Source organism: Caretta caretta, chromosome 23, assembly GCF_965140235.1.
Source record: "Caretta caretta isolate rCarCar2 chromosome 23, rCarCar1.hap1, whole genome shotgun sequence".
In the NCBI taxonomy this organism is placed as follows: Eukaryota; Metazoa; Chordata; order Testudines; family Cheloniidae; genus Caretta; species Caretta caretta.
This window is the reverse complement of record NC_134228.1, coordinates 14,623,720-14,649,967: the sequence shown is the minus strand read 5'-3', so window position 1 is coordinate 14,649,967 and position 26,248 is coordinate 14,623,720. Positions and strand designations below refer to the sequence as shown.

Sequence of the window (26,248 nt, the reverse complement as noted above, 5' to 3'; positions counted from 1 at the left end):
GATCTGAGGGTAACCTGAACTGGAAACAGGGGCAGGGGGCAGTTGATGCTGAGTTGCTAATGGGCTAAAGTGGGGGGAGGGAGGGGCTGAGAGCCAGGACTCCTGGGTTCTTTCCCCGGCTCTGGGAGGGGAGTGGGGTCTAGTGGTTAGATTGGGGCGGGGGCTGGGAGCCAGGACTCCTGGGTTCTCTCCTTGGCTCTGGGAGGGGAGTAGGGTCTAGTGGTGAGTGCTGGGGGATGTGGGGGCTGGGAGCCAGGACTCCTGGGTTCTCTCCTTGGCTCTGGGAGGGGAGTAGGGTCTAGTGGTGAGTGCTGGGGGATGTGGGGGCTGGGAGCCAGGACTCCTGGGTTCCTGGGGCGGGGGGGTTAGCAGTGCTTTGGCCTGACTGCATGGCAGAGTGACCAACTTCGTGCTGCAGGGAGAGGTTGCTGCTGAATCTCCCTGGCCCAGCACCTCTCCTCACTCAGCGGGGCTGGCCGAGGTCTCTGGGGGCAGGGGGCATTTTAACCCTTGCAGCGCCAAAGAGGAAAGAGGGCCCCCCCATCGATATGCACAGGCCAGAGGGGGGCTGGAGGGGCCCAGGCCCTGACTCAGGGATTGTCCCTGGCCCCCTAAGCAGCTTTGGAGTCAGCTGATTGCACCAGCAACCACCGAGTTGTTAATCCCAATTTTAATGAGAGTCAGGAAAATGGACAGACGCCCCTCCCTGCACTGAGCCGGAGAGAGAACCCAGGAGTCCGGGCTCCCAGCCCCACCCTCCCGCTCTAACCACTGGACTTCACTCCCCTCCCAGAGCAGGGTAGGAACCCAGGAGTCTGGGCTCCCAGCCCTCCCTGCTCTAACCACCAGACCCCGCTCCCCTCCCAGAGCCGGGGAGAGAACCCAGGAGTCCTGGCTGGCTTCTGATAGATGATTCATTCCTGGGCTGGTTATGCCGGGACTCTGGAATGCAGGAGGCCCGTCCGACTGGTGCCACCGGTGTCCTTGTGCCTTTGAGAGAGGAGGGAACGTACGCTGCGTAATTAGCTGGCGGGGTGTGTTGCAACTAACTCTGGGGCGGGGCAACCAGGAACCAGCTGCACAGGGACCATTTAGCCACCTTTGGGATGCAGCCACCTCTGGGATGGGGCAGCTGGGAAAAGGCCGCACACAACACCACACAGGGAGGGCTCGCCCAGCCCTGAGATGCAGCCACCTCTGGGGCAGGACAGCTGGGGAACAGCCTCACATAACGCCGCACAGGAATGGCTCGCCCGGCGCTGAGATGCAGCCACCTCTGGGGAGGGGGGGCGACTGGGGAACAGCTGCTGAAAGGGAAACACCCCGCTGTGGGTGGGGGTTCCGTTTTCTGGGGGCCAGCATCCCAAACAGTTTCCTTGAGCAGGAAACCCTGGTGAGTCCAGGGGTGAATTTCACACAGATCCTTTCCGGCTTTTCTGGCATCAAACCCCGTCAGCAAATCTTTGCTGGCACTGGGGGCAGCCCTGTGCTATGGGGGGGGGCTGCTTGGTTCAGCCCCTGGGTGGGGGACCAGGTAGGAACACAATAGAGGGATACCAGCAGGGGGCGCTCTCTCCTGGCAGTCAGGGCCGGGCACTGGATGGGGGGGGGGGGGCTGTGGGGTGGAGGGCTGGGCAGGGGATACTGTGGGGTGAATTCAGTGGGGCTGTGTGGAGCCTCAGGGGGCACTGTGGGGTGGTTTCAGTGGGGCTGTGCTGTGCAATGGGGCTGTGCTGTGGGGCACCTCCTCCCCCCTCGCTCTGTACCTGCCCAGGCCGCAGCCAGGAATGTGTGGGATGCCCCCTCCGGCCCTGCACCATGGGGCGGGGGGCAGCACAAACAGGCCCTGCCAGCCCCCGCAGCCGCCGGGCCGGGGGTCCCCAAATACGTGGGGGGGAGCCCCTCAGTCCAGGGCATGGGCCAGGGCGCGGGACTGCTTAACCCCTGCAGTTCCTGCTGGACGCCGGGGTTCTCCGGAGATTGTGTGTCGGTGTGTTGGAGTGTGGGCTACCCTGCTTGTGTGTGTGTTGTGTTGGTGTGTCTCTGTGTCAGAGTGTGTTACCTTGTGTAGGTGTTATTGGGTGTGCGTGTGTCGTGCTGTATTGTTTTGTGTGTGAGATTGTGGGGCGTTGGAGCGGGCATTGCCTGGTGTGGTGTTACTGTCCGTGTGTTTTGTGTTGAATTGTTGCTTTAGCGTGTGTTGATGTGGTAGTGTGTTATTGTGTTACCTGGTGTAGGTGTTGGTCTGTGTGTGTGTAGGTGCAGTGTGTGCTGCTCTGTGTATTTGCCTGGTGTGTACATCTGTTACCTTGTATGGGTCTGTGTTGTGTGTACGTGAGTGTGTATCTGTGTGAGAGAGGGAGAGAGAAGTGTGTGTGTATCAGTTTGTGTGGAGCTCTGGGTGGATTGTGTCTCACTCTGCATGTGGAGATCTCTGTGTGTGTCACAGCTGGTGTGTAGATCCCTGGGTGCGTGTCCCGGTGCGCGTGTCCCTGGCTGCATGTCCCAGGCTGTGTGTGTCCCTGGGTGGTGTGTACCTGGGTGTGTGTGTCCGGGAGCGGCAGGTGTGTCCCAGGCAGCCAGTCCCTGGGTGTGTGTGTCCCTGGGTGTGTGTCCCCAGCTGGTGTGTCCCTGGCTGTGTGTGTACCTGGCGGTGTGTGTCCCCCCCCGTGGCCTGTCCCTGGCTGTGTGTGTCTCCCTGGTGGCCTGTCCCTGGGAGTGTGTGTGTGTCCCTGGGTGTGTGTCCCCGGCTGGTGTGTCCCTGGCTGTGTGTGTCTCCCCGGTGGCCTGTCCCTGGGAGTGTGTGTGTGTCCCTGGGTGTGTGTCCCCGGCTGGTGTGTCTCCCCGGTGGCCTGTCCCTGGGAGTGTGTGTGTGTCCCTGGCTGTGTGTGTACCTGGCGGTGTGGTCCCCCCCCCCCCCCCCCCCGGTGGCCTGTCCCTGGCTGTGTGTGTCTCCCTGGGTGTGTGTCCCCCCGGCTGGTGTGTCCCTGGCTGTGTGTGTCTCCCCGGTGGCCTGTCCCTGGGAGTGTGTGTGTGTCCCTGGGTGTGTGTGTCCCTGGCTGTGTGTGTACCTGGCGGTGTGGTCCCCCCCCCGGTGGCCTGTCCCTGGCTGTGTGTGTCTCCCTGGTGGCCTGTCCCTGGGTGTGTGTCCCCCCGGCTGGTGTGTCCCTGGCTGTGTGTGTCTCCCCGGTGGCCTGTCCCTGGGAGTGTGTGTGTGTCCCTGGCTGTGTGTGTCCCTGGCTGTGTGTGTACCTGGCGGTGTGGTCCCCCCCCCCGGTGGCCTGTCCCTGGCTGTGTGTGTCTCCCCGGTGGCCTGTCCCTGGGAGTGTGTGTGTGTCCCCAGTGGCCTGTACCTGGCGGCGTGGCCCGGCCCCGGCGCGCCAGGGGTTAAAGGCGCGGCCCCGCCCCCACTCCCTGCCGTGGCCCCGGATCGCGGCACTTCGCTCCCAGCTCGTCGGGCTCGCGTGGGGGGGGGGCTCGTCGCGCCCCCCCGCCCCCCAGGTGAGTCCTGCCCCCAGCCGCTGTGCTTGCGGGGGAAACAGCCCCCCCCAGACCCTGAAAAGGGGGGGGCAAAGGGAAAAGCCCCCCCAATCCCAGCCCCCCAGGAGACCCCCCCCGGGGGTCAGAGCCGCGAACTCGTGTGTTTTCGTCTCGTGGAACAAAGTTAGAGTGGGGGGGGGGCTGATCTAAGTCCCCCCGGGGTCACTCCGGAGTCACTCCTGATTGCAATGGGGGTGGGGTCGGCTGCTGATCTCCGCTCCCCAGCACCGAACTGCCCCTCCCCTCATCCGCCCCCCCTAAACACAATAAAACTTAGTCCCCCCCCCCCGTGCTCTTAACTCCGACGTGGCTAGTGGGGTTAATGGCTGAGCTTGGGGATCACCTCTGGATTGGAAACTGGAACCCGGACTCCTGGGTTCTCCCCCTGGCTCCGGGAGGGGAGTGGGGGCTGGTGGGTTAGAGCAGGGGGTGCTGGGAGCCAGGACTCCTGGGTTCTCTCCCCCGCTCTGCGAGAGGAGTGGGGGCTGCTGGGTTAGAGGGGGAGGGTGGGTCTGAGAGCCAGGACTCCTGGGGTCTCTCCCTGGCTCTGGGAGGGGAGTGGGGGCTGGTGGGTTGGGAGGGGAGCCAGGACTCCTGGGTTCTCTCCCCGGCTCTGCGAGGGAAGTGGGGGCTGGTGGGTTAGAGTGGGGGGGGGGGGTCTGGAAGCCAGGACTCCTGGGGTCTCTCCCTGGCTCTGGGAGGGGAGTGGGGGCTGGTGGGTTGGGAGGGGAGCCAGGACTCCTGGGTTCTCTCCCCGGCTCTGCGAGGGAAGTGGGGGCTGGTGGGTTAGAGCTGGGGGGCTTGGGAGCCAGGACTCCTGGGTTCTCTCCCTGGCTCTGGAAGGGGGTTGGGGGTGCTGGGAGCCAGGACTCCTGGGTTCTCTAGTGGGGGTGGGGGCGGAAGCTCCCGGGCTGGGGCAGCGCTGAAGGTGTTAGCAGGAAGTTGCTCCTGTGAGGATCCCAGGAGGGGACCTGTCGAGTCCTGCCCGGGGCCGAGCTGGGGCTGCGGAATCAGACGAGCCCCAGGGGCCAGACGCTGTGACGTGCCGGTGTGGGGTGTCGCAAGGACTTCCGGTGCCCCCCCAGCCCTGCCGGTGCCCCTCACTCCCGACCCGCAGCCCCCTGCCAGCCCAGCCCTGGGCCCCCACTCCCCCAGCTCTGCCGGTGCCCCTCACTCCCAGCCCTGGGCCCCCCCTAGCCCTGCCGGTGCCCCCGACTCCCGACCCGCAGCCCCCTGCCAGCCCAGCCCTGGGCCCCCACCCCCCCAGCTCTGCCGGTGCCCCTCACTCCCAGCCCTGGGCCCCCCCCAGCCCTGCCGGTGCCCCTCACTCCCGACCCGCAGCCCCCTGCCAGCCCAGCCCTGGGCCCCCACCCCCCCCAGCCCTGCCGATGCCCCTCACTCCCAACCCGCAGCCCCCTGCCAGCCCAGCCCTGGGCCCCCCCAGCCCTGCCGGTGCCCCTCACTCCCGACCCGCAGCCCCCTGCCAGCCCAGCCCTGGGCCCCCCCAGCCCTGCCGGTGCCCCTCACTCCCGACCCGCAGCCCCCTGCCAGCCCAGCCTAGGGGCTGTGGACAAGAACCATTCACGGAACAGGAATTCGCTGCTGTCCATTGAGGATCCTGAGCAACTTGCCCAGGACCCCTTCCCCTCCCGGACACCTGGGTCCCCATTCCAAATCCCTCTCTCCCTCCCCCCATCCCTGGGCTGGAGCCTGGCGGGCAGTTCTGGGAGGCGCGGACCCCATTTCTCCTGACGCCCCTCAGGGGCTAAGGTTGTTGTGATGGCGTTTAGGGGTACGGGTCTGGACACCTGGGTCCCTGGCCCACCTCTGGGGGGCTGGGAGAGCTGGGGCGGGGCCTATTGTCAATCTTGCCCCCAGCCCTTTTGGGGCTGTGAGGCACCCTACAGAGGTCTGGTTCCCCCTGGTCCCTTTGTGGGAGGGGGGGACACCCCCGCAGTTCTGCCATTGGAGGGTCCTGTGTGATGGGGGTGGGGCAGAGATTATATGGCATGTTCCCTTTGGGAGGGGATTGGGGTCTAGTGGTTAGAGCAGGGAGGGCTGGGAGCCAGGACTCCTGGGTTCTCTCCCTGGACCTGCCCAGAAACCTCCTGGATGTTTCTTAGTGGAATTTGTCTCCTTTCTTTCCAGGTCCGAGGCCTTAGATTCCCCCCCACCCCCCTGACCATCACAGGGAGAGGACTAGTAGTGGGAGGCGGGAATGGGGCCTTTGCCCTCTAGGGGGCACTGGCCCCAGGGTGGGGACTGGCTGGCTCGGGGGAGGGATTGGATGGAGCCAGTGGGGTGCTGTACGCGGGGGGGGCAGCGGCCTGGCAAGGGGAAGTGCCCTGGGTCCCCCTCACCCCATCTCTCTCTCTCTCTCTCCCCCCACAGACGTTGGGGATGGGAGCTCATGGCTCTTAGCCAGGCCTGACCCGGCCCCCCCGCGCTGCCCCCCTGGCCCCAGCATGGAGGTCAAAGGGCAGCTCATCACCTCCTCCAGCTACAGCTCAGCAGGTAATGGCCCCACCCCCCTAGGACCCTGGCCCCGCCCCCAAGGACCCCCTCCTGCCCTGACCCCGCCCAGCCCTTACCTTGCCCGACCCCACCCCCACAGAACTCCCCAGCCTGCCCATGCCTCCCCCCCCGCACATATCCCTTTCCTGGCTGTGACCCCCACATCCTCCTGTCTCCTCCCTGCAACTCCGACGCCTCCCCATCCCCCCCCCCCACCCCCATCAGCTGTGACCCCCGTCTCCTCTCTCCCACCCCCGCGCAGATGCCCTGGGGCGGGACCCCGGCTTGCGGCTGCGGCTGCAGGAGCTGCAGGAGCGGCAGTGGGGCCTGCGGGAGGCGCTGGGGTTGCGGGTCGCCGAGCTGCGCCGGCTCTGTCTGCAGGAGGCCGTGAGTATCCGGGACCCCCCCCGCGCTCCAGGCCTGCCTGGGAGTTAACGCTGTGCCTTGGTAGCTGCATAGCTATAGTAGGCTATTATCCTTCTCTGCCTCTCCCCCTTCAGCGCCAAGGGGGATTTGAACCTGGACCGTCCCCTCTAGACCTGAGGGAGCCATGCCGCGAGCTGCACAGGCATGGTAGGCTCTTATCCTGCTCTGTCCCATCAGCAGTAGTAGGTTGCTATCCATGGTCTCCAGCCCTCCCCAGGATTTGAACCCACAACCTGGAGCGGCTCCCTATGCTGCCCCTAGATTTAATGGCGTGACCCCATTGGCTGTGTTGCTCGAGTAGGTTGCTCTCCATTTCCCCCCATCAGCGGCAGTGGGTTGTCATCCTCCTCTCCAGCGTGATCTGAACCCACAACCTGTCGTGCGGTGCAGCTCTGTTAGCCGCATACCTATAGTAGGCTATTCTCCTTCTCCATCCCCTCCCCTCCGGCAGTAGTAGGTTGTTATCTTCTGCCATTAGCTGCATAGCGACAGCAGGCTGTTCTCCTAAGGCTTGTGCCCCCGCCCGCCCCCAGGAGCTGACAGGGAAGCTGCCCCCCGAGTACCCGCTGGAGCCGGGGGAGAGACCCCACCCCGTCCGGAGAAGAGCGGTGCCCACCCACCGGGGACCTGGAGCTGAGGTGAGGAGGGGCCTGGGGGGGCGGGGCTGGGGGGGACAGGAAAGAGGGGGTGGGCTTTTGGGGAAGGGGGGCTATGGAGGAGTTGGGAGGGGGGCTGTGGCTGGGTGTGGGGGGGGCACACAGTCTCTAACCCCCCGTCCCCCCAGGCGCTGGCGTGGGAGCTGTGCCGGGAGCCGGGAGGGCGGTGGGAGCCGGGGGGGGCTGTGGCTGGGGGGGCGCAGTCTCTAACCCCCGTCCCCCCCAGGCGCTGGCGTGGGAGCTGCGCTGGGAGCCGGGAGGGCGGTGGGAGCCGGGGGGGGCTGTGGCTGGGGGGGCGCAGTCTCTAACCCCCGTCCCCCCCAGGCGCTGGCGTGGGAGCTGCGCTGGGAGCCGGGAGGGCGGTGGGAGCCGGGGGGGGCTGTGGCTGGGGGGGCGCAGTCTCTAACCCCCGTCCCCCCCAGGCGCTGGCGTGGGAGCTGCGCCGGGAGCCGGGGGGGGGCTGTGGCTGGGGGGGGGGGCGCAGTCTCTAACCCCCGTCCCCCCCAGGCGCTGGCGTGGGAGCTGTGCCGGGAGCCGGGAGGGCGGTGGGAGCCGGGGGGGGCTGTGGCTGGGGGGGCGCAGTCTCTAACCCCCGTCCCCCCCAGGCGCTGGCGTGGGAGCTGCGCCGGGAGCCGGGGGGGGGCTGTGGCTGGGGGGGGGGGCGCAGTCTCTAACCCCCGTCCCCCCCAGGCGCTGGCGTGGGAGCTGCGCCGGGAGCCGGGGGGGGCTGTGGCTGGGGGGGGGGCGCAGTCTCTAACCCCCGTCCCCCCCAGGCGCTGGCGTGGGAGCTGTGCCGGGAGCCGAGGGGGGCTGTGGCTGGGGGGGGGCGCAGTCTCTAACCCCCGTCCCCCCCAGGCGCTGGCGTGGGAGCTGTGCCGGGAGCCGGGGGGGGCTGTGGCTGGGGGGGGGCGCAGTCTCTAACCCCCGTCCCCCCCAGGCGCTGGCGTGGGAGCTGTGCCGGGAGCCGGGGGGGGCTGTGGCTGGGGGGGCGCAGTCTCTAACCCCCGTCCCCCCCAGGCGCTGGCGTGGGAGCTGTGCCGGGAGCCGGGGGGGGGCTGTGGCTGGGGGGGCGCAGTCTCTAACCCCCGTCCCCCCCAGGCGCTGGCGTGGGAGCTGCGCCGGGAGCTGGCCGTGCAGCGGCAGGTGGTGGAGGCCGCACGGCGCCTGGCCCTGGCCCCGGAGCTGTCGGATCAGCAGCGTCGCCGGCGTCGGCAGGTCCAGGCCGAGGCCGCCCAGCGCCTGCGGGAGCTGGAGGGGCAGCTGGGGGAGACGCGGGCCCGGCTGGGGGCGCCCCGGGGAGCGCACGGTGAGAGAACCCCCCCCATCCCAGCATCCCAACCCCCCGAAATCTCCGGGCCCCTCACTCTGGACCTCCCCACCGTCCCTGAGCCCCCCGGGCCTGACCCCATGGGGCACACCCTGAGAACCAGAGCCCCCCGAACGCCCCCACAGGCCCCCTTGTCTCCCTGACACCCCCATAGTCCCTTGGATACCCCCATGCCCCCCCCAAATGCCTTCACAGCCCCCTTTCTTTCCCAGATGGCCCCCTAGCCCCTCGGACACCCCTCTTCTCCCTCATCACCCCTCCTGAGTTCCTGTCCCCCGACCCCCCGCCAAGCCCCTCAGTTTCCCCTGACCCCCCCCGGCCTCCCCCTCACTGCCCCCGCTGCATTCGTGACCGCCAGCATGCCAGAGATTTTCAGAAGGGGGGGATGTTCCAGCACCCCCAAGGCTGTTAAGGGGGGGGGATTGCAGACTTTGGGGGGGGGGCTGGCACCGGCGGGGGCTTATAGGGGACTGACCCATCTCCCGGTTTCCATTCCCCAAGATGAGGCGTTCACCTCCGAGAACAGCTCCCTCTCCGAATCGGCCAGTCACGAGAACAGTGAGTGTGTCAGGATGCCTGGGTTCTCTCCCTGGCTCTGGGAGGGGAGTGGGGTCTGGTGCTGGGGGGGGTGGGGCCCTCAGACCGGTGGGGTGTGGTGGGACAGTGTGCAGGTGGGGTGGACAGCTTGGCTTGCAGCCCGGACTCCTGGGTTCCACCCTTTGCCTTGCGTTCTCTCCCCCAGACGACCCCCACGGTTTCCACCCGCCCAAGGTGGGCCCCTCGTCCCCCCGCAGCCGGGATCACCTCCGCGCCGTGTCCGGCAGCCCCGACCGCCGGCCTGGCTGGCGAGGGCCCCCCACGGAGCTGGGGGGGGGGGGCCGCCAGCCGCCGCAGCTCGCTAGCCAGCCCTACCAGGTGGGTACAGGCCAGAGTCCCCCCCCCCCCCCCGCAACCCGCTTCTCACACCCCTGGTCTCCCCTGCTGCCTCCCACTCCCCCCATTTACCCAGCCCCCCAGCCAGTGGGGTTCCCCCAGCCCCCCATCCCAGCTGGTCTCAGGTTTTGTTTGCTCCCCCTCAGCCCGAGTCGGACCCTGCCCCGGAGCGTGTCCAGCTTTGAGGGCCGGAGCGTCCCAGCGACCCCGGTTCTGACCCGGACCATCTGCAGCGGGAGCCACGTCAGGTACCGGAGCAGAGCGCCCCCTAGCGCCCCCCCTCCCCTTTCCCGCCTGGGGGAGAGCGACCCCCCCCTCCCCAGGGCCCCGCCCGGAGCAGAGCGCCCCCTAGCGCCCCCCCCAGCCCCGCCCGGGGGAGAGCGCCCCCCCCCTCCCCAGGGCCCCGCCCGGAGCAGAGCGCCCCCTAGCGCCCCCCCCTCCCGTTTCCCGCCCGGGGGAGAGCGCCCCCCCCTCCCCAGGGCCCCGCCCGGAGCAGAGCGCCCCCTAGCGCCCCCCCAGCCCCGCCCGGGGGAGAGCGACCCCCCCCCAGGGCCCCGCCCGGAGCAGAGCGCCCCCTAGCGCCCCCCCAGCCCCGCCCGGGGGAGAGCGACCCCTCCTCCCGTTTCCCGCCCGGAGCAGAGCGCCCCCTAGCGCCCCCCCCTCCCGTTTCCCGCCCGGGGGAGAGCGCCCCCTAGCGCCCCCCCTCCCGTTTCCCGCCCAGGGGAGAGCGCCCCCCCCTCCCCAGGGCCCCGCCCGGAGCAGAGCGCCCCCTAGCGCCCCCCCCAGCCCCGCCCGGGGGAGAGCGCCCCCCCCTCCCCAGGGCCCCGCCCGGAGCAGAGCGCCCCCTAGCGCCCCCCCCTCCCGTTTCCCGCCCGGGGGAGAGCGCCCCCCCCTCCCCAGGGCCCCGCCCGGAGCAGAGCGCCCCCTAGCGCCCCCCCAGCCCCGCCCGGGGGAGAGCGACCCCCCCCAGGGCCCCGCCCGGAGCAGAGCGCCCCCTAGCGCCCCCCCAGCCCCGCCCGGGGGAGAGCGACCCCTCCTCCCGTTTCCCGCCCGGAGCAGAGCGCCCCCTAGCGCCCCCCCTCCCGTTTCCCGCCCGGGGGAGAGCGCCCCCTAGCGCCCCCCCTCCCGTTTCCCGCCCAGGGGAGAGCGCCCCCCCCTCCCCAGGGCCCCGCCCGGAGCAGAGCGCCCCCTAGCGCCCCCCCCAGCCCCGCCCGGGGGAGAGCGACCCCCCCTCCCCAGGGCCCTGCCCAGCAGCGCCCGGGGGAGAGCGCCCCCTAGTGCCCCCCCCAGCCCTGCCCGGGGGAGAGCGCCCCCTAGTGCCCCGCCTGGGGCCCCGCCCGGCCCTGCCTGGGGGAGAGCGCCCCCTAGCGACCCCCTGCCCCATGGTGCACCACAGTGCCCAGACCTGCCTGGGGAGAGCGCCGTCTGCCGAGCCCCGCACCTGACCCCCGCAGCACAGCGACCCCCCCCCCCGGGCGTCTCCGCTTCACCCCTCGGTCTCCCGTCCTGCTTAGCGGGAGTTGGGCAGGATCTGTCTAGGTGGGGGCGTGACGTTGGGCTTTGGGGTTGGGGGGTGAATCGGGGGGGCTCTGGGGGTCACTTTGGAGGCAGTGGTACTGAATTTGGGGTGCCTGCCCTCACTAATCCCCCCTTTTCTTTGTGCCCTCCCCCCAGGCCGGACGCCCCCCCAGCCACCCGTCAGTGGTCGGGGAGCCAGGACTCCCAGCTCGGCCCCCCCAGCCGGGACCCCAGCGCCGACCGGGCCCCCCCAGCCTTCGCCGCCCGAACCCGCCGCAGTAACAGCTCGGAGGCCCTGATCGAGCGGGGAGCCCCCCCCGAAGACCCTCCTTTCCGTGGCCCCCCCCGGCCCCCATACGCCGAGATCCTCCTGGACTATTACCTGGAGCCCCACTGCTCGCCGGCCGGAGCCCACCTCTCGCGCCGCGATGCCCCCCCGCCTCCCGGCTGGGGGTACCCCGAGAGCCCCCTGCCACGCCGGGCAGGGCGCGCCAAGTCCTGCGGGCCCCCTCCCCAGAGCCAGCCGCCGCCCCCGGCCCCCCAGCGCCCGCCCCGGGCCGTCCACAAAGCCTTGGCCCTGGAGGGGCTCCGGAACTGGTACCTGCGGAACGCCGGCGGAGCGGGGGGGGCCCCCCCGCCCCGGGACAGGAGAGGGGGGGCCCCCCGTGGCTGGCCCGAACCCCACCCCCGGCCGGAGACGGGGGGCTACCTGCCCCATTCGCTGAGCTACGCTGGGCAGCCGCTGCAGGGCAGGTATGGGCGTCGGGGGGTCTGGCAGCCCTGAGTTAAGGTTGGGGGCTAGGGGACCCACCCCCCCCTCAGAATCAGCCCCCCCATCTCTCCCCCACAGCAGGGGTACGCCAGCCAGAGGGGGTTGTTTGGGGGCGGGGGAGGCTCATGCGTCTCTTGCTAGGGCGTCGGCCGTTCATCAGCTTCCCCCCCTCCCCACCTGCATGGGCTGTGTTGGAGGAAAGGACCCAGGCGTCCGAGAGGTGTGTGGGTGTGGGGGGGGGGGGCGTTAAGGACCCAGGTGTCTGACTTAGCTGCAGGGTTGGGGCACGGGGGACCCCGGTGTTGGTGGGGGAGGCAGGAAAGGACCCAGGCATCCGGCTCTGCTCCCTGGAGTTGTGGGGAGGGGGCAGCAAGTAGGGACCCAGGCGTCCGGGGAAGGGTGACTCTCTCTGCTATGACTTAATCCATCTCCCCCCTGCACCTTCCTCTGGCTAATCTCTCTCTCTCTCTCTCTCTCTCTCTCTCTTCCCCCCACATCTCTCCCCCCACATCTGTCTCCCCACCCCACACGTCTGTCTCTGTCTCTGCCTCTGTCCGGCAGACCCTTCGCAGACCTCCTTTACCCGGACGGACCTGGTGCCCCCTCCCCCAGCCTGGGGCCCCCCTTGGATGTGGAGAGACACCCCCCAGGGACGCTGGTCTGACCTCCATGTGGGGAGGCAGGGACAGCCAGGGGTTAATCTCACATGGGGGGACGCTCCCCTGCTGGACGGGGGTGTGTGTGGCATCAGGCGGATTAGATGTGGGGGGAGAGTCACACGGCCCCCCCGCTAGGGTGGTGTGGGGCACGGATGCTCAGCCCCCCATGGGCTGAGACGACCCCCCCCCCAGCAACCTCAATCTCCCCCCTGCCCACATTCAGATATGGGGGACAGGTCCTGGCTGGGAAATCAGCCACCAACTGAATTCCTGTTCCCACTGGGAGTAACTGCCCCCCCCCAACCCTCCCCTTTCTAAAAGTCTGGACAGACACCCCCCCCGCCCCGCCCAACACCTATCCACTCCCTGACACCCCCCTCATGTTCCCTCCCCCGCGTCTGGCCATACCCCCCACACCACATCCCTCTCCCCAAACTGAGACAGATGCTCCCCTTCCCTCCCCCATCCAGTGAGCCCCTCCCAAAACAGCCCCCCCCTCCTGTCCGGCTCAATTAGGAAACGAACTCAAATTCTTGACATTCCAGCCCTGGCCGGTGTCCGGTGGATTTTCCTTTAAAAGTTACACACAAGAAGAAAGTCACTTTTTTTTCCTTTTCCCGCTGGATTTTATTTAGGGGGAACTGGCAGGCGGGGGGTGGGGGGTGGGATTCTACCTCCCAGGTCCCCCCCCACACACCTCCCATGATCCACGTGTTAGTAGCGACGGGCACCAGCATGCGACGGGCTCTGGACCTCGACTTCGCCCCGTTCCCAGCGCGTGGATTGTAACGGGAATTTCTTTGGCAAATGTCAAACTGCTCACGGTGCAGAACGGGGTTTGTATAATACAGAGCGCAAAGGCGAGGCTGTGGCATGGTGGCTTGGCTGGGGAGGGGCGGGGGGGGGAGGGCATTTCCGACCAGTTGGGGAGAAACGTCCCAAAATGTGATGCCTGCCTGAGTCTGCAGAGAGCCTGTGCCGATCGCTCGCAGAGGAGTGAACTGTCCTTAGGCCAGGTCTACCCTACAGACTTAAATCAGTATAACTATGTCGCTTCGGGGTGTGAAAAATCTACACCCCCCCCCGAGCAACATAGTGACCTCGACCTAACCCCCCCGTGTAGACAGTGCTAGGTCGGTGGAAGAACTTCTCCTTGCACCTCTCAGGCAGGTGGATTAACGATGGGAGAGCACGCAAGGGCGTGAGCCACTCACTGCCTCCAAATGGGGCATTAAATGCCCCCCTCCCGGCAGGACATACAGCATGCACCAGGACGGGGCCTGCCCCGCTCCCTCCCAAAACCAGCAAATTACCAGGGGATCCCACTTCTCCCACTAATGCCCCTGGCAGTGCCCTTCTGGCTTTTTTTCTTTGCTAAAAACCTCGGGGGGAAATCCATGAGGCAAAGGGTTCCACAGATTAACGTTAAAAAGCATGCGCCCTTGGGTCAGTGACATCTCACATCAGAAAGGACCAGAGTGATCCTCCAGGGTGACTTGCCCTGTCTCACACAGGCCAGAGAACTGCCCCCCAATAATTCCTCGAGCAGAACTTTGAATTCTGTTGGATTTCCTTCTAGTGGCTTTGGGAGACCCTACATAAACCAAGTAAAAAATGCCTCCAGCTATGGGGTAAAAGAAAACCTGGATTATTCCATCCCCACCCCCCCCCACCCCATAAACCCTTGAGCCAGCCAGACCCCCCACCCTGGGACCAGACTAGAGCCAGCGCCCCCTAGCGGGGAAAGGCCCCATTTCCCACCCCCTCAAAGCTATGCAAGCATTTATAGCAAGAAATGGCACAGAAGTTTTATTAGAATAGTTGTTTTTGCTCCTCAAATAAATAGAAGGAGTTGTGGATAAATACTCTGCGCCAGATGCAGCATCCCACTGAGTCCTCAGTGCCCCCTTGGGGTCCCCCTTGAATACACCCCCTCCCACTGCCCCAGCCCTCCCAGTGTTAAAGCCCCTTGTTTCTTTCGTTGCTGTACAAACAGGGTATTTCGGTAGGGCCTACGTAAACAGACCGAGGGGGTTGGTCCCTGGGTCAAATCACGTGGCAGTTAGTTCCACAGGCTAACCACTCCCCCTTCTCTGCTAAATTCTCCATGCCCCTGGGTCCAAACACGTGGTCGTTCAAATGATTACCCAGCTCTCAGCCCCTTGCTGGGCCAAATCATGTAGTGGGGTAGTTCCACAGGCCATTCTCCCCTCTGCCAAATCATGTGGAAGGTAGTTCCACAGGTTAAACATAGTTCATCCTCCTCCTGTTAAGCTCTCCAGGCCTCTGGGTTAAATCATGTGGTTGGTAGTTCCACATGTAAACCATAGCCTGTTCTCCCCTGTTAAAGTCTTCGGACCTTGGGATCAAATCATCTGGCAAGTAGTTCCGTAGGGCCCCCCTCCCACAGCTAAACTATCTGGTCCTCTGTAACAAATCATGTGGCAGGTAGTTCCACAGGTTAGCCATAACTGATCCCCTCCCCTACTCCAACTTCAAGACCCTGGCTCGAGTCAGAGGGACGCTGCATCTTCATGGTAGTGAGCGTGTGCGTGTAGGAGAGTAGTGAAGCGCAGGCCCGAGGCAACGGTGAGGGGCTGGTGGGAAGGACGGGGGGGGGGGGTCCGTCTCGCTCCTTAAGAGCCAGCTTCTTGTTCCTGGCCCATCGCCTCCAACAGTAGCCCCATGGGCGTCCTCTTCAGCCCAATGCTCTCGATCTTGTTCTCGATTTTATTCTTGAGGTTCCGGAGGCGAAAGGAGGCGTGGATCAGAATCACTGCAAGTGGCGGTGGGGGGGGAAAGCGAGAAAGTGGGGGGGCTGAAAGCGTCCCCCGTCACTTGCTGAGAGCAGCCCCCGGCCCCCGCAACCCAAGTCCTGCGACACAGCAAGGCGGCAAGTCGCTCCCCCCTGCCGCAGCTCGGATGCATCGGCCGTGCAGGGAGCGTTTGCATGCAACCTCCCCCAGCGAAAGCTGCCCCGGGGCGGGGACTGCAGGCAGGGATGCTGCGGTGAGAATACATGGGCCGTGCCCCCGCCCGCTGGCAAAAGGAGGCAGCAGCATGGGGTCTGCCTAGGTGGATGCGCCTCTAACATGCAACCGAGCAGCGACGGCCCCCAAGGCTCTTGCAGCTAAACCGCAGGGGCCTGCTGCGCGCAGGGATGCTCCCGCTGGCATGGAGCGGCCCCCCCGGGCACAGCCGCCGCAGGGGGAATGCAGCCAATGCCGCTGCCCCCCGCAAGAGGCTGGCGCACCGGGCAGCGCCTGCAGGCAGGGGGGCTTGCAGCAGGGCCCCCGAGCACAGCGCTGCAGGAGCCGTTCCTCGAAGATGCAACCGCCTGCAGCAGGAAGGCTGCGGGAACGGCCCTGCCGAGGCGGCCTTGGAAATGCAACTGCCCTCCAGGGTGGGGGCTGCATGCATGGATCTGGCAGCAAGGAAGTGGCAGCTGTGCCCCCCCCCCTTTGCCCTCCCAGCGCCAGTATGCAGCCTGTGACCCATTGATCTGACCCCCCCCCCCCAGTCCATGCACTGTGTTACCCCCGGCCTGCCCAACCTCCCCCACTTTACTCACCCCCCATCAATCCCACTTCCCCCAATCAACCCCACTGCATGCCCCCACCTCCCTGATCTCTGCTACCCCATGTGTCCCCACCCCCAAATTCTACCCCAGCAAACCTGGCCCTCTTCCTCAGTGCTACCTTGCCCCACAGCATTCCCCAGGCCCTACTTAACCTGACCCCGTAGATTCCACACCCCATCAGGCCCCCACCTGCCGCCCATCCCTCCCCCCGACTCACTGGAGATGGGCAGGGTGACTGTCAGCAGGAAGACCCTCGAGCCCCCCAACAGGGACACCAGGCCGTAGGCGCTCCCCAGCACGGCCAGGAGGCTGGCGCCGGGATAGCTGCTCCGGAAGCGCCGAATTGGAGCCTTGTTCTCGGCCGCCCAGACAAAGGCGACGAAGACGAGGGTCACGGCGGAGCCAGAAAGCAGGGTGTGCAGGGGCCGGAAGTACCTGTGGGGACAGGGCAGAGTGAGTACCCAGGAGTCTGGACGCCCACATTCTGCATTGATCCTACCCTCACACCTTGCACACCCCCCCGGAGCATGCCCAGCCCCCAACCACTTGCATTGAACCCATGGGGAGCAGGCATGCCCCCCCTTGCAATGACCCCCCTGAGAGCATTGCACAGCCCCCCCACCCCTTGCACTGACTCCCCCGGAGCATGCATAGCCCCCTCCCTCCTTGCACTGACCCCCTCCCCGAGCATACACGGCCCCCCTTGCATAGAGCATGCCCAGCCCCCAACCGCTTGTACCAACCCCCTGGGGAGCATGCATGGCCCCCCCACCCCTTGCACTGACACCCCCCACCAAGCATTACACCTCACCCCTTGCATTGACCCCCCTGGAGCATGCACGGACCCTCCCCCTTGCACTGACCCCCCCCCGGAGCATGCACGGACCCTTCAGAACATGCACTGACCTCCACCCTTTGCACTGACCCCCCCCGTAGCATGCAAAGCACCACACTCCTTGCATTGACCCCCCCGCTGCATACAAGACCCCCAACCCCATGCACGGACCCCCCCCAGAGCATACACTGACCCCCCCCCCGTAGCATGCAAAGCCCCACACTCCTTGCGCTAACCCCCCCCCCGGAGCATGCACGGACCCCCCCCTTTCACTGACCCCCCCCGTAGCATGCAAAGCCCCACACTCCTTGCGCTAACCCCCCCCGGAGCATGCACGGACCCCCCCCTTGCACTGACACCCCCCCCGGAGCATGCACCCCCCCCTTGCCCTGCCCCCCCCGCCGGCGCTCACCCCCCCAGCAGCAGCGCCAGCCCCAGGCCCAGCCCGTAGTTGCTCTGATAATACAGCAGGTTGTTGAGGACCCGGTTCCTCCAGCGCTGCGGGGCGCGCGGGTCCGGGGCCGCCAGGCGCGCGGGGCCCAGCAGGAAATCGCCCAGCGCCCGCAGCGGGGGCGGCCGCACCTCGGACATCTTCAGCGCCGGCGGGAGGGGGGACTACAGCCCCCGGCATGCACCGCGCCGCCCCCGCCCGCCCGCCGGCCGGGGCCTCCCGCCGCGGCGCCGCCTGGGAAATGGAGTCCTGGAGGCTGCAGCGGGGAGAACGGAACAAAAGTGGGGTGGGGCTGGGAGCCCGGACTCCTGGGTTCTCTCCCCGGCGCTGGGAGGGGAGCCGGGTCTAGTGATTAGAGTGGGGTGGGGGGCGGGGCTGGAAGCCCGGACTCCTGGGTTCTCTCCCCGGCGCTGGGAGGGGAGCGGGGTCTAGTGATTAGAGGTGGGGGCCTGGGAGCCCGGATTCCTGGGTTCTCTCCCCGGCGCTGGGAGGGGAGCGGGGTCTAGTGATTAGAGCCGGGGGGCTGGGAGCCCGGACTCCTGGGTTCTCTCCCCGGCGCTGGGAGGGGAGCGGGGTCTAGTGGTTAGAGCCGGGGGGCTGGGAGCCCGGACTCCTGGGTTCTCTCCCCGGCGCTGGGAGGGGAGCGGGGTCTAGTGATTAGAGGGGGGGGGCCTGGGAGCCCGGACTCCTGGGTTCTCTCCCCGGCGCTGGGAGGGGAGCGGGGTCTAGTGATTAGAGCCGGGGGGCTGGGAGCCCGGACTCCTGGGTTCTCTCCCCGGCGCTGGGAGGGGAGCGGGGTCTAGTGATTAGAGGGGGGGGGCCTGGGAGCCCGGACTCCTGGGTTCTCTCCCCGGCGCTGGGAGGGGAGCGGGGTCTAGTGATTAGAGCCGGGGGGCTGGGAGCCCGGACTCCTGGGTTCTCTCCCCGGCGCTGGGAGGGGAGCGGGGTCTAGTGATTAGAGCCGGGGGGCTGGGAGCCCGGACTCCTGGGTTCTCTCCCCAGTGCTGGGAGGGGAGCGGGGTCTAGTGGTTAGAATGGGGCGGGGGGGTTGGGGGCCCGGACTCCTGGGTTCTCTCCCCGGCTCCTGGTACGGGATCCCAACCCCCCCTCGGCCCAGTTCTCACCTAATTGTTCTGCAACCGGCTACCGCTGCCCCCACCCCAGCCCCAGCAGTTGTCGCATCTGTTGCTGCTGCGCTGCCCCATACGTATGTGGGTCCCTGCTGCCCCCTGGGGGTGGGGAGCCCTGATCTGTCTGTGGGGGTGTTGACTAAGAGGCGGTCGAGTGGGGTTGCAGGGGGGGTCGGTTGTGGGTGTGGGGGGCAGGGCATAGGGGTGCTGTAGGGTGGGGGTTGGTGGGTGTGGGGGCAGGGCACCGGGGTGCTGTAGGGTAGGGGTTGGTGGGTGTGGGGGGCAGGGCGCAGGGGTGCTGTAGCGGGGGTTGGTGGGTGTGGGGGGCAGGTCGCAGGGGTGCTGTAGCGGGGGTTGGTGGGTGTGGGGGCAGGGCGCAGGGGTGCTGTAGGGTGGGGGTTGGTGGGTGTGGGGGGCAGGGCACAGGGGTGCTGTAGCGGGGGTTGGTGGGTGTGGGGGGCAGGGCACAGGGGTGCTGTAGGGTAGGGGTTGGTGGGTGTGGGGGGCAGGGCACAGGGGTGCTGTAGGGTAGGGGTTGGTGGGTGTGGGGGCAGGGCGCAGGGGTGCTGTAGGGTGGGGGTTGGTGGGTGTGGGGGCAGGGCGCAGGGGTGCTGTAGGGTGGGGGTTGGTGGGTGTGGGGGCAGGGCGCAGGGGTGCTGTAGCGGGGGTTGGTGGGTGTGGGGGGCAGGGCGCAGGGGTGCTGTAGGGTGGGGGTTGGTGGGTGTGGGGGGCAGGGCACAGGGGTGCTGTAGGGTGGGGGTTGGTGGGTGTGGGGGCAGGGCACAGGGGTGCTGTAGGGTGGGGGTTGGTGGGTGTGGGGGGCAGGGCACAGGGGTGCTGTAGGGTAGGGGTTGGTGGGTGTGGGGGGCAGGGCACAGGGGTGCTGTAGGGTGGGGGTTGGTGGGTGTGGGGGCAGGGCACAGGGGTGCTGTAGGGTGGGGGTTGGTGGGTGTGGGGGCAGGGCGCAGGGGTGCTGTAGGGTGGGGGTTGGTGGGTGTGGGGGGCAGGGCGCAGGGGTGCTGTAGCGGGGGTTGGTGGGTGTGGGGGCAGGGCGCAGGGGTGCTGTAGGGTGGGGGTTGGTGGGTGTGGGGGGCAGGTCGCAGGGGTGCTGTAGGGTGGGGGTTGGTGGGTGTGGGGGCAGGGCGCAGGGGTGCTGTAGGGTGGGGGTTGGTGGGTGTGAGGGGCAGGGCACAGGGGTGCTGTAGGGCGGGGATTGGGGGGCAGTGCCGGGCATGGGGGAGGTCTTGCAGGGGATGTTGTGAACTGTTGAGGGGCCTTGGCCAGGAGCAAGGGAGAGAAACAGGCCGCTGAGAGGAAGACGGGAGCCTGGTTCGCTGCCCCCCACCACCACCTACCCCAAGCGATAGAAGGACACAGGTCACTGAGCGGACGAGTGCGGCAGAGTCCAGGAGTGAAGGAACGAGGCAGCCTCTTGGGCAAACGAGTGCAGCCGCTCTCCGGAGCGAGAGAACGAGACAGCCCTAGCAGAGGAGTACAGGAGTGAATCACCCCAGCAGAGCACAGGAGCGAGGGAACAGGACAGGCCCAGCGGAGGAGGAGTGTGGGAGCGAGGGAAGAAGACAGGCCCGGCGGAGGAGGAGAACTGGAATGAGAGAATGATTCAGGCCCTGTGGAGGAGTCTGGGAGTGAGGGAATGAGATGGGCCCGGCAGAGGAGGAGAGTGGGAGCGAGGGAAGAAGACGGGCCCGGCAGAGGAGGAGAACCGGAATGAGAGAACAATTCAGGCCCTGTGGAGGAGTGTGGGAGCGAGGGAATGAGACGGGCCTGGTGGAGAAGGAGTGTGGGAGCGAGGGAAGAAGATGGGCCCAGCGGTGGAGGAGTGTGGGAGTGAGGGAACGAGGCGGGCCCGGTGGAGGAGGAGTACCGGAATGAGAGAACGATTCAGGCCCTGTGGAGGAGTGCGGGAGCGAGTGAACAAGACGGGCCTGGCAGAGGAGGAGTGCGGAAGTGAGGGAACGAGACAGGCCCAGCAGAGGAGGAGTGTGGGAGTAAGGGAACGAGGTGGGCCCGGTGGAGGAGGAGTGCGGGAGCGAGGGAACGAGACGGGCCCGGTGGAGGAGGAGTACCGGAATGAGAGAACGATTCAGGCCCTGTGGAGGAGTGCGGAAGCGAGGGAACGAGACGGGCCCAGCGGAGGAGTACGGGAGGGAGGGAGCGGGAACGAGGCCACACAGATCCACGGGCCTGGTGCTCTCACCCGGCTCTGGCACTGCCCCTGTTGGGGGTGGGGGTCTTCAGTGCACCAGCCCCCCCTTTGGCTCACACTCTCCCTGGGGGGAGTCCCTTGCCCTCTCTGCCCCCTGGGACCAACCCTCAGTGCCCCCGAGCGGTGAGGGGTTCCCCCCGGGAGGGAGACACCCACCCAAAGGGAGCCTCCCCCCCCAGCTGCCTGAATCTGGAGTGACTCTCGGCCTGTGTGAACGCAGGATGGTTTAATTTGGTGCCTGGAATACAGCATAGACCGGAAAGTTACCCCCCCTCGGCCCCTTTGTCCTCCAGCTGACTGCCTGCCGAGGTGGGGGGCATCCCTGGTCGTTTATTGCTAGGTGGGAGGTTTGGGGGACAGTGGGGGGGTTAGGGCCCCCCACTGGGCCCCTGAACCCCCTCACTGCCCCCAAACCTCCCACTGTGCCTGACAGAGCCCCCCAAACCCTCCAGGGCTCCCCACAGGGCCCCAAATTCCCCACAGCCCCTCTCTGTGTCCCCCCACCCAGCATCAGGGCTCTGGAGCAGCAGGGAGGTGGTCTCCTAGCAACAGCCAATGGGAGGAGAGGATGCAGCTGGATGCGGGGGGCAGAGTGGGGAAGGCGGCTGCTGGGCCCTCACTGAGCCACAATTGGTGGAGGTGGTTTCCCTTCCCCCCACAGCCCTGACCCCCCCCGGCTCAGAAGGGGGGGCCTGGCTGAACAGAGGGGACCCCAATGCCTGACCCCCCCGGCTGAGAAAGGGGGGCTGGTTGAACAGCGGGGACCCCAATACCTGACTCCCCCTTTCACTCACACACTCCTCCCTCCGTCTCTCAGGCTCACCCCTTCCTGGGCCCTCTTCGGGGCTGATGGCAGACGGATCCGACCCCCCCTCCCCAGGGGCTCCCCCTGAGATGTCCCTTTGCCATCCAGCCGCGGCCACCAGGGACCCTCTGGCTTCGGCCTCTGGTCTTCCTCGGGCAGGCCCCGAACCTGGGAATAAAACGTTTGGGGTTCTCCCGCCTCTGGGGCTCTGTCCAGAGAGGAGCACCCCCCACTAAACCCCCCCGACCCCGACCCACAGTACGGCGCCCCTCCCCCCCCCACCCAGCATCCGGCCCCGATTGCCAGGGAGAGCGCCCCCTGCCCAGCCCCCCACCCTGCTCTCTGCCCCATGGTGCCCTCCTAGCGCCCAGCCCTGACTGCCAGGGGAGAGAGCCCCCTGCCCAGCCCCCCAACCTGCTCCCCACAGCACAGTGCCTCCCAGCCGGGGGGCAGGGGCACACACAAGGAGACCACCACTTGGGCTTTACATCAAAATACCTGACGAGCCTTTATTTCATTAGTTAATTAATCAACACCAGACGGACAGACAAGGGCTGTTACTGAATGGACTGCTAGAAGCTGGGGGAACCAAGGGAGTAGGGGGGGCAGAGCTAGGGCAGGGGTTGAATGGGGAGGTTCAGAGCTGGGGGGGCAGAGCCCTGGGGACACTAGGGGGCTCAGAGCTGGGATATTGGGGGGCAAAGCCGGGGGGGAATAGGGGTCTTGAAGCGTGTCGGGGGCGAGCCGTGACCCCAATGGGGGGGGCAGTTGGCTTGTGTGGGAAAGACGTGGGGCCCAGAGATAAGCTGGCCTGTGGAGGGAGGAGTCATTGGGAGGGCAGAGATTGGGGGGCTAGGAGCAAGGCAGCCCCTCCCCCGCACCCACAGGCTGGCTACATTCAGAGACGGGCGGGGGGGGACATAAGCCCCCCCTCCCCCGCCGCATTAGCGCTCACTGGGCCCTGGGAGAGGGTCCCCATTACTCAGGCAGATACCTCAGCAGAGGTTCCCCCCCATACACCCCTCTCCGCCCCCCACCAGCCTCCTCCTCCTCCTCCGTCCTCTTGGCCCGCTGCAGCTGGGGTGCCCCCGCCTCAGGCCCCTCCCCATCATCCCCGAGCCGCTTCACACGCAGCAGGGTGGGGGGTTCTTCCTCCAGCCCCCGGCGCAGGCGTCTGGGGTGGCGGGGGGGTCTCGTCTCGCCGCCCCCCGCGAGGATCCGGCCCACCAGGTACCTGCGAGCCAGAGGAAAAACGGAGCTAGAACCCAGGCGTCTGGGATCCCAGCCCCCGCCCCCAACTCTGATCCACTAGACCCTGCTCCCCTCCCAGAGACAGGGAGAGAACCCAGGAGTCCTGACTCCCAGCCTCCCCTGCTCTAACCACTAGACCCCACGCCCCTCCTAGAGCCAGGGATAGAACCCAGGAGTCCTGAATCCCGGACCCTGGCTGAGGCCCATCGCCTTTTCCTTCTAGGGGGCGCTGGCTCCCATCTGGCCCCGGGACTGGCCGGCTCAGGGGGGCAGGGCATGGGGCCCGGGGCCCAGCCCTTCTCCAGGCACCTCAGCATCTCCGCATCCATCTCCCCAGGCTCCTCATCCCCCGGCTCGTCCTGGTGGCTCTCGTAGGCCCCGTCCGTCCGGTAGCGGCTCAGCTGGGGTGGGGCCGGGGGCCGGGTCCTGGGCGGGGCGCCCGCCCCGGTCTCATCGTAATCGGGGTACGGGGCCCCCCTGGCCTGGTCCCACAGCTGCAGGAGGGAGGCCAGGGGGACCGATTCCTGGAGAAGGCGCTGGAGAGCCAGGGCGGCCTGGGCCCCGTCCTGCCTCCAGCGTCCACCGGCGGGCACCTCCTGGAGCCACGGGGTGCCCCCCGGCTCATCCTCCCGCCACCGGCCCGCAGGGGGTGCCCCCAGCCTCTCCAACGCCTGGGCCAGCAGCTCGTCCTGGGCCAGCGGCCCCAGCCGGGGGTAGTAGATCTCGTTGGCCAGCCCCATCTCCCCCTCATAGGGAGCCCCCCGCAGGTCCCGTCGGAAACGTCGGGGGCCCCCGGCCGAGTCGTGGGGCAATGCCCCCCTGGGGCCGGCAGGAAGAGCCTGTGGGGAAAACACAGAGAGAAAGAGGCGGAGAGGTGAATGGACGGTACCCAAGATTCCCAGCGAACCCAGGAGTCCTGGATCCCCCTCCCCCGGCCCGCTCTAACCACCAGACCCCAATGCCCTCCCGGAGCTGGGAGTCCTGCTCTTTTCAGCACAGGACAGCTCCCCACTTTTTCCAGCTAATGGGGGGGGGGTTCAGCAAATGGGGGGGCAGGTCTGGGAGATGGTGGGGGAGGGGCATCTCTGTAGTGATCCCCCCCGCCCTTGTGTCTGTGGCAGCCGGGATCCGCAGGCTGAGTCACCAGGAGTGCTGGGGGGGCGGGGAGGGGGGGTTGGCAGCTGGCTCTGGGGGAGATGAGGAGGGGTTGGGGGGGTGCTGCCAGCCCCAGCCCCCAGGCATCACAGACTGTGCGTTGTCTGTGGCCAGCAGGGCCCCTTCTCGTTCTTTCTCTCTCCCCCCCCACTTCCTCCCCCCTCCCGGTGCACAGCTCAAATGCGGCTGCTTCTGGGGCGGAGTGCAACAGTGACACAGAACCCCCCATCCCTCTCCATCCTCCAGACCCCCCCTCCTCAAACACCCCGTCCCCCTAGACCCCCAAACACCCCCCATCCTCCAGACCCCCCATCCCCTCAAACACTCCATCCCCCTAGACCCCCCATCCCCCAGACTTCCCATCCCCCCAAACACCCCATCCTCCTAGACCCCCAAACACGCCCATCCCCCAGACTTCACATCTCCCCAAACAGTCCATCCCCCTAGACCACCCCCCCAAACACCCCCATCCTCCAAGACCCCCACCCCCCAAACACCCCCACCCCCCCAAACACTCCCATCCCCCTAGACTAAAACCCCTGCAAACACTCCCCATCCCCCTCAAACACCTCCATCTTCCAGACCCCCATCCCCCTCAAGCACCCCATCCCCATAGACCTTCACCCCCTCAAACACCCTCTTAAACCCCCAACCACCCTCAACTCCCCATCCTCCAGACCCCCATCCCCCTCAAACACCCCATCCTCCTAGACCGCCACCCTCCCAAACACCACCCATCCCCTGAGACCCCCACGCCCCAAACACCCCCCATCCCGCGACACCGCCCACCCCCAAACACTGCCCACTCCGTTTATACACCCCACCCCCAACTCGATCCCCCCAGCACCCCCCTCGATCCGCCCCAACGCTACCGTCTCCACTGAGGGGGGAACTCACAGCCCCCCCTCCGATCTCGTGCGCTTTGGGGGGGGGGTCTGGGCTTCGGAGCCCCGGAGATGGGACCATCAGCCCCCCCGACTCCCCTGGCTCCGGGTACATCCCCGACCCTGGGAGACCATAATAAGGAGGGGGGGGAAGGGGACGAGGGGTTCGCGGAGGGGGATAAAAGGAGAGAAGACGAGGGGTGCAGGGAGGGGAAGGAGAAGAGAGGGCGCAGGGGGAAGATGGGGAGAGGCGGGGCGCAGGGGGGGAGAAGGGGGTGCAGGGGGCTATGGCGAGAGATGGGGCGCCGGGGGAGGCGATGGAGAAGATGGGAGCGCCGGGGGAGCCGATGGGGAGAGACGGGGCGCAGGGGGGGAGAAGGGTGAGCATGTGGCTATGGCGAGAGATGGGGCGCCGGGGGAGGCGATGGAGAAGATGGGGGCGCCGGGGGAGCCGATGGGGAGAGACGGGGCGCAGGGGGGGAGAAGGGTGAGCATGGGGCTATGGCGAGAGATGGGGCGCCGGGGGAGGCGATGGAGAAGATGGGGGCGCCGGGGGAGGCGATGGAAAAGATGGGGGTGCCGGGAGTGCGATGGGGAGAGATGGGGGCGCAGGGGGCTATGGGGAGACATGGAGAGGCGGAGGCGACGGAGAAGATGGGGGTGCCGGGGGTCCCATGGGGAGAGATGCGGGTGCTGGGGGGCGATGGGGAACAGGGGGGCGCAGGGGGAGAGATGGGGAGCCGGGGGGCCCATGGGGAGAGATGGGGCGCCGGGGGGCGATGGGGAGAGATGGGGCGCAGGACTCGGGGGGCCCAGGTCCCCTCCCTACCTTCCCGGCGGCGGGGCCCACCGCGCAGAGCAGGGTCGCCAGCATCAGGCTCGTAGCCATCGCGCAGGAACCGGACGGGACCGAACCGCCGGGAGACGGAGACACCGACCGGCGCAGGGAGCAGCCGCTGCAGCGAAACCTGCCCCGCCCCAAGCCCCGCCCTCCCCGGATCCTCCCCCCTGCATCCAGCCCCCCAGCATCCCTCGGGATCCTCCCCTCTGCAGGAGCTGCGGGTCGGCAGTGCGGGGCACCTGCAGGGCTGGGGGGGCATCTTGGTGCCTCCCTGCTAATTAATTTCTGCTTCCCGCAGCATCCATTGCCATGGAGACACAATTACTCATTTATGGGGGGGGGGGGGGGAGAAAGTGCATGATGGGAAAGACCCAAGGTGGCCTGGAACTCACTCACCCCCCCAGCCCTGCCTGTGCCCCTCACTCCCGACCCACAGCCCCTGCCCCCCACAGCCCTGCCCTGCCCCCCCCCCTCCGCAGCCCTGCCCCTCACTCCCGAGCTGCAGCCGCCTGCCAGCCCAGCCCTGGGCTCCCCCCAGCCCTGCCGGTGCCCGACTCTGGACCGTAGCCCCTGCCCCCCACAGCCCTGCCCCCCTGCTCTGCCGGTGCCCCTCACTCCTGATCTGCAGCCCCCTGCCAGCCCTGCCCTGGGCCCCCACGCAGCCCTGCCGGTGCCCCTCACTCCAGACCCATAGCCCCTGCCCCCCACAGTCCTGGGCTCCCCCCAGGTCTGCCAGTGCCCCTC

At 67.6% G+C, this 26,248-nt stretch overlaps 3 protein-coding genes across 3 annotated transcripts; 1 reads left to right on the top strand and 2 right to left on the bottom strand.

The window, feature by feature from the left end:
* Positions 1-3,120: 3,120 nt before the first annotated feature.
* CCDC120 (coiled-coil domain containing 120) lies at positions 3,121-13,209 on the top strand. The gene is given in 11 exon segments (XM_075122303.1): positions 3,121-3,501; positions 5,932-6,054; positions 6,317-6,441; positions 7,014-7,118; positions 8,235-8,442; positions 8,965-9,021; positions 9,206-9,330; positions 9,332-9,378; positions 9,543-9,644; positions 11,071-11,667; positions 12,248-13,209. Coding segments are annotated over 10 exon segments (1,518 nt in total). The 5' UTR covers positions 3,121-3,501; positions 5,932-6,005; the 3' UTR covers positions 12,351-13,209.
* Positions 13,210-14,127: 918 nt separating this feature from the next.
* Positions 14,128-17,384, bottom strand: PRAF2 (PRA1 domain family member 2). The gene is made up of 3 exons (XM_075122304.1): positions 17,173-17,384; positions 16,143-16,360; positions 14,128-15,121 (listed from the first exon to the last, which is right to left on the bottom strand). Exons 1-3 carry the CDS (start codon positions 17,349-17,351, stop codon positions 14,982-14,984), a joined length of 537 nt encoding a protein of 178 aa, XP_074978405.1. The 5' UTR covers positions 17,352-17,384; the 3' UTR covers positions 14,128-14,981.
* Positions 17,385-21,856: 4,472 nt separating this feature from the next.
* PCSK1N (proprotein convertase subtilisin/kexin type 1 inhibitor) lies at positions 21,857-25,652 on the bottom strand. The gene is made up of 3 exons (XM_048833056.2): positions 25,493-25,652; positions 22,934-23,463; positions 21,857-22,607 (listed from the first exon to the last, which is right to left on the bottom strand). The coding sequence occupies exons 1-3, from the start codon at positions 25,550-25,552 to the stop codon at positions 22,352-22,354; spliced, it is 846 nt and encodes a 281-aa protein (XP_048689013.1). The 5' UTR covers positions 25,553-25,652; the 3' UTR covers positions 21,857-22,351.
* Between the last annotated feature and the right edge of the window lie 596 nt (positions 25,653-26,248).

Bases quoted from the DNA above. Each gene is read 5' to 3' on its own strand.
- PRAF2 (XM_075122304.1), bottom strand. From the start codon at position 17,351: ATGTCCGAGGTGCGGCCGCCCCCGCTGCGGGCGCTGGGCGATTTCCTG. The intron at 16,361-17,172 runs GTGAGCGCCGGC...CTGTCCCCACAG, and splicing joins CTGGCGCTGCTGCTGGGGGG to GTACTTCCGGCCCCTGCACA. The intron at 15,122-16,142 runs GTGAGTCGGGGG...CGCCACTTGCAG, and splicing joins AGTCACCCTGCCCATCTCCA to TGATTCTGATCCACGCCTCC.
- PCSK1N (XM_048833056.2), bottom strand. From the start codon at position 25,552: ATGGCTACGAGCCTGATGCTGGCGACCCTGCTCTGCGCGGTGGGCCCC. The intron at 23,464-25,492 runs GTAGGGAGGGGA...TTTTCCCCACAG, and splicing joins TGGGCCCCGCCGCCGGGAAG to GCTCTTCCTGCCGGCCCCAG. The intron at 22,608-22,933 runs GTGCCTGGAGAA...TCTGGCTCGCAG, and splicing joins ATGGATGCGGAGATGCTGAG to GTACCTGGTGGGCCGGATCC.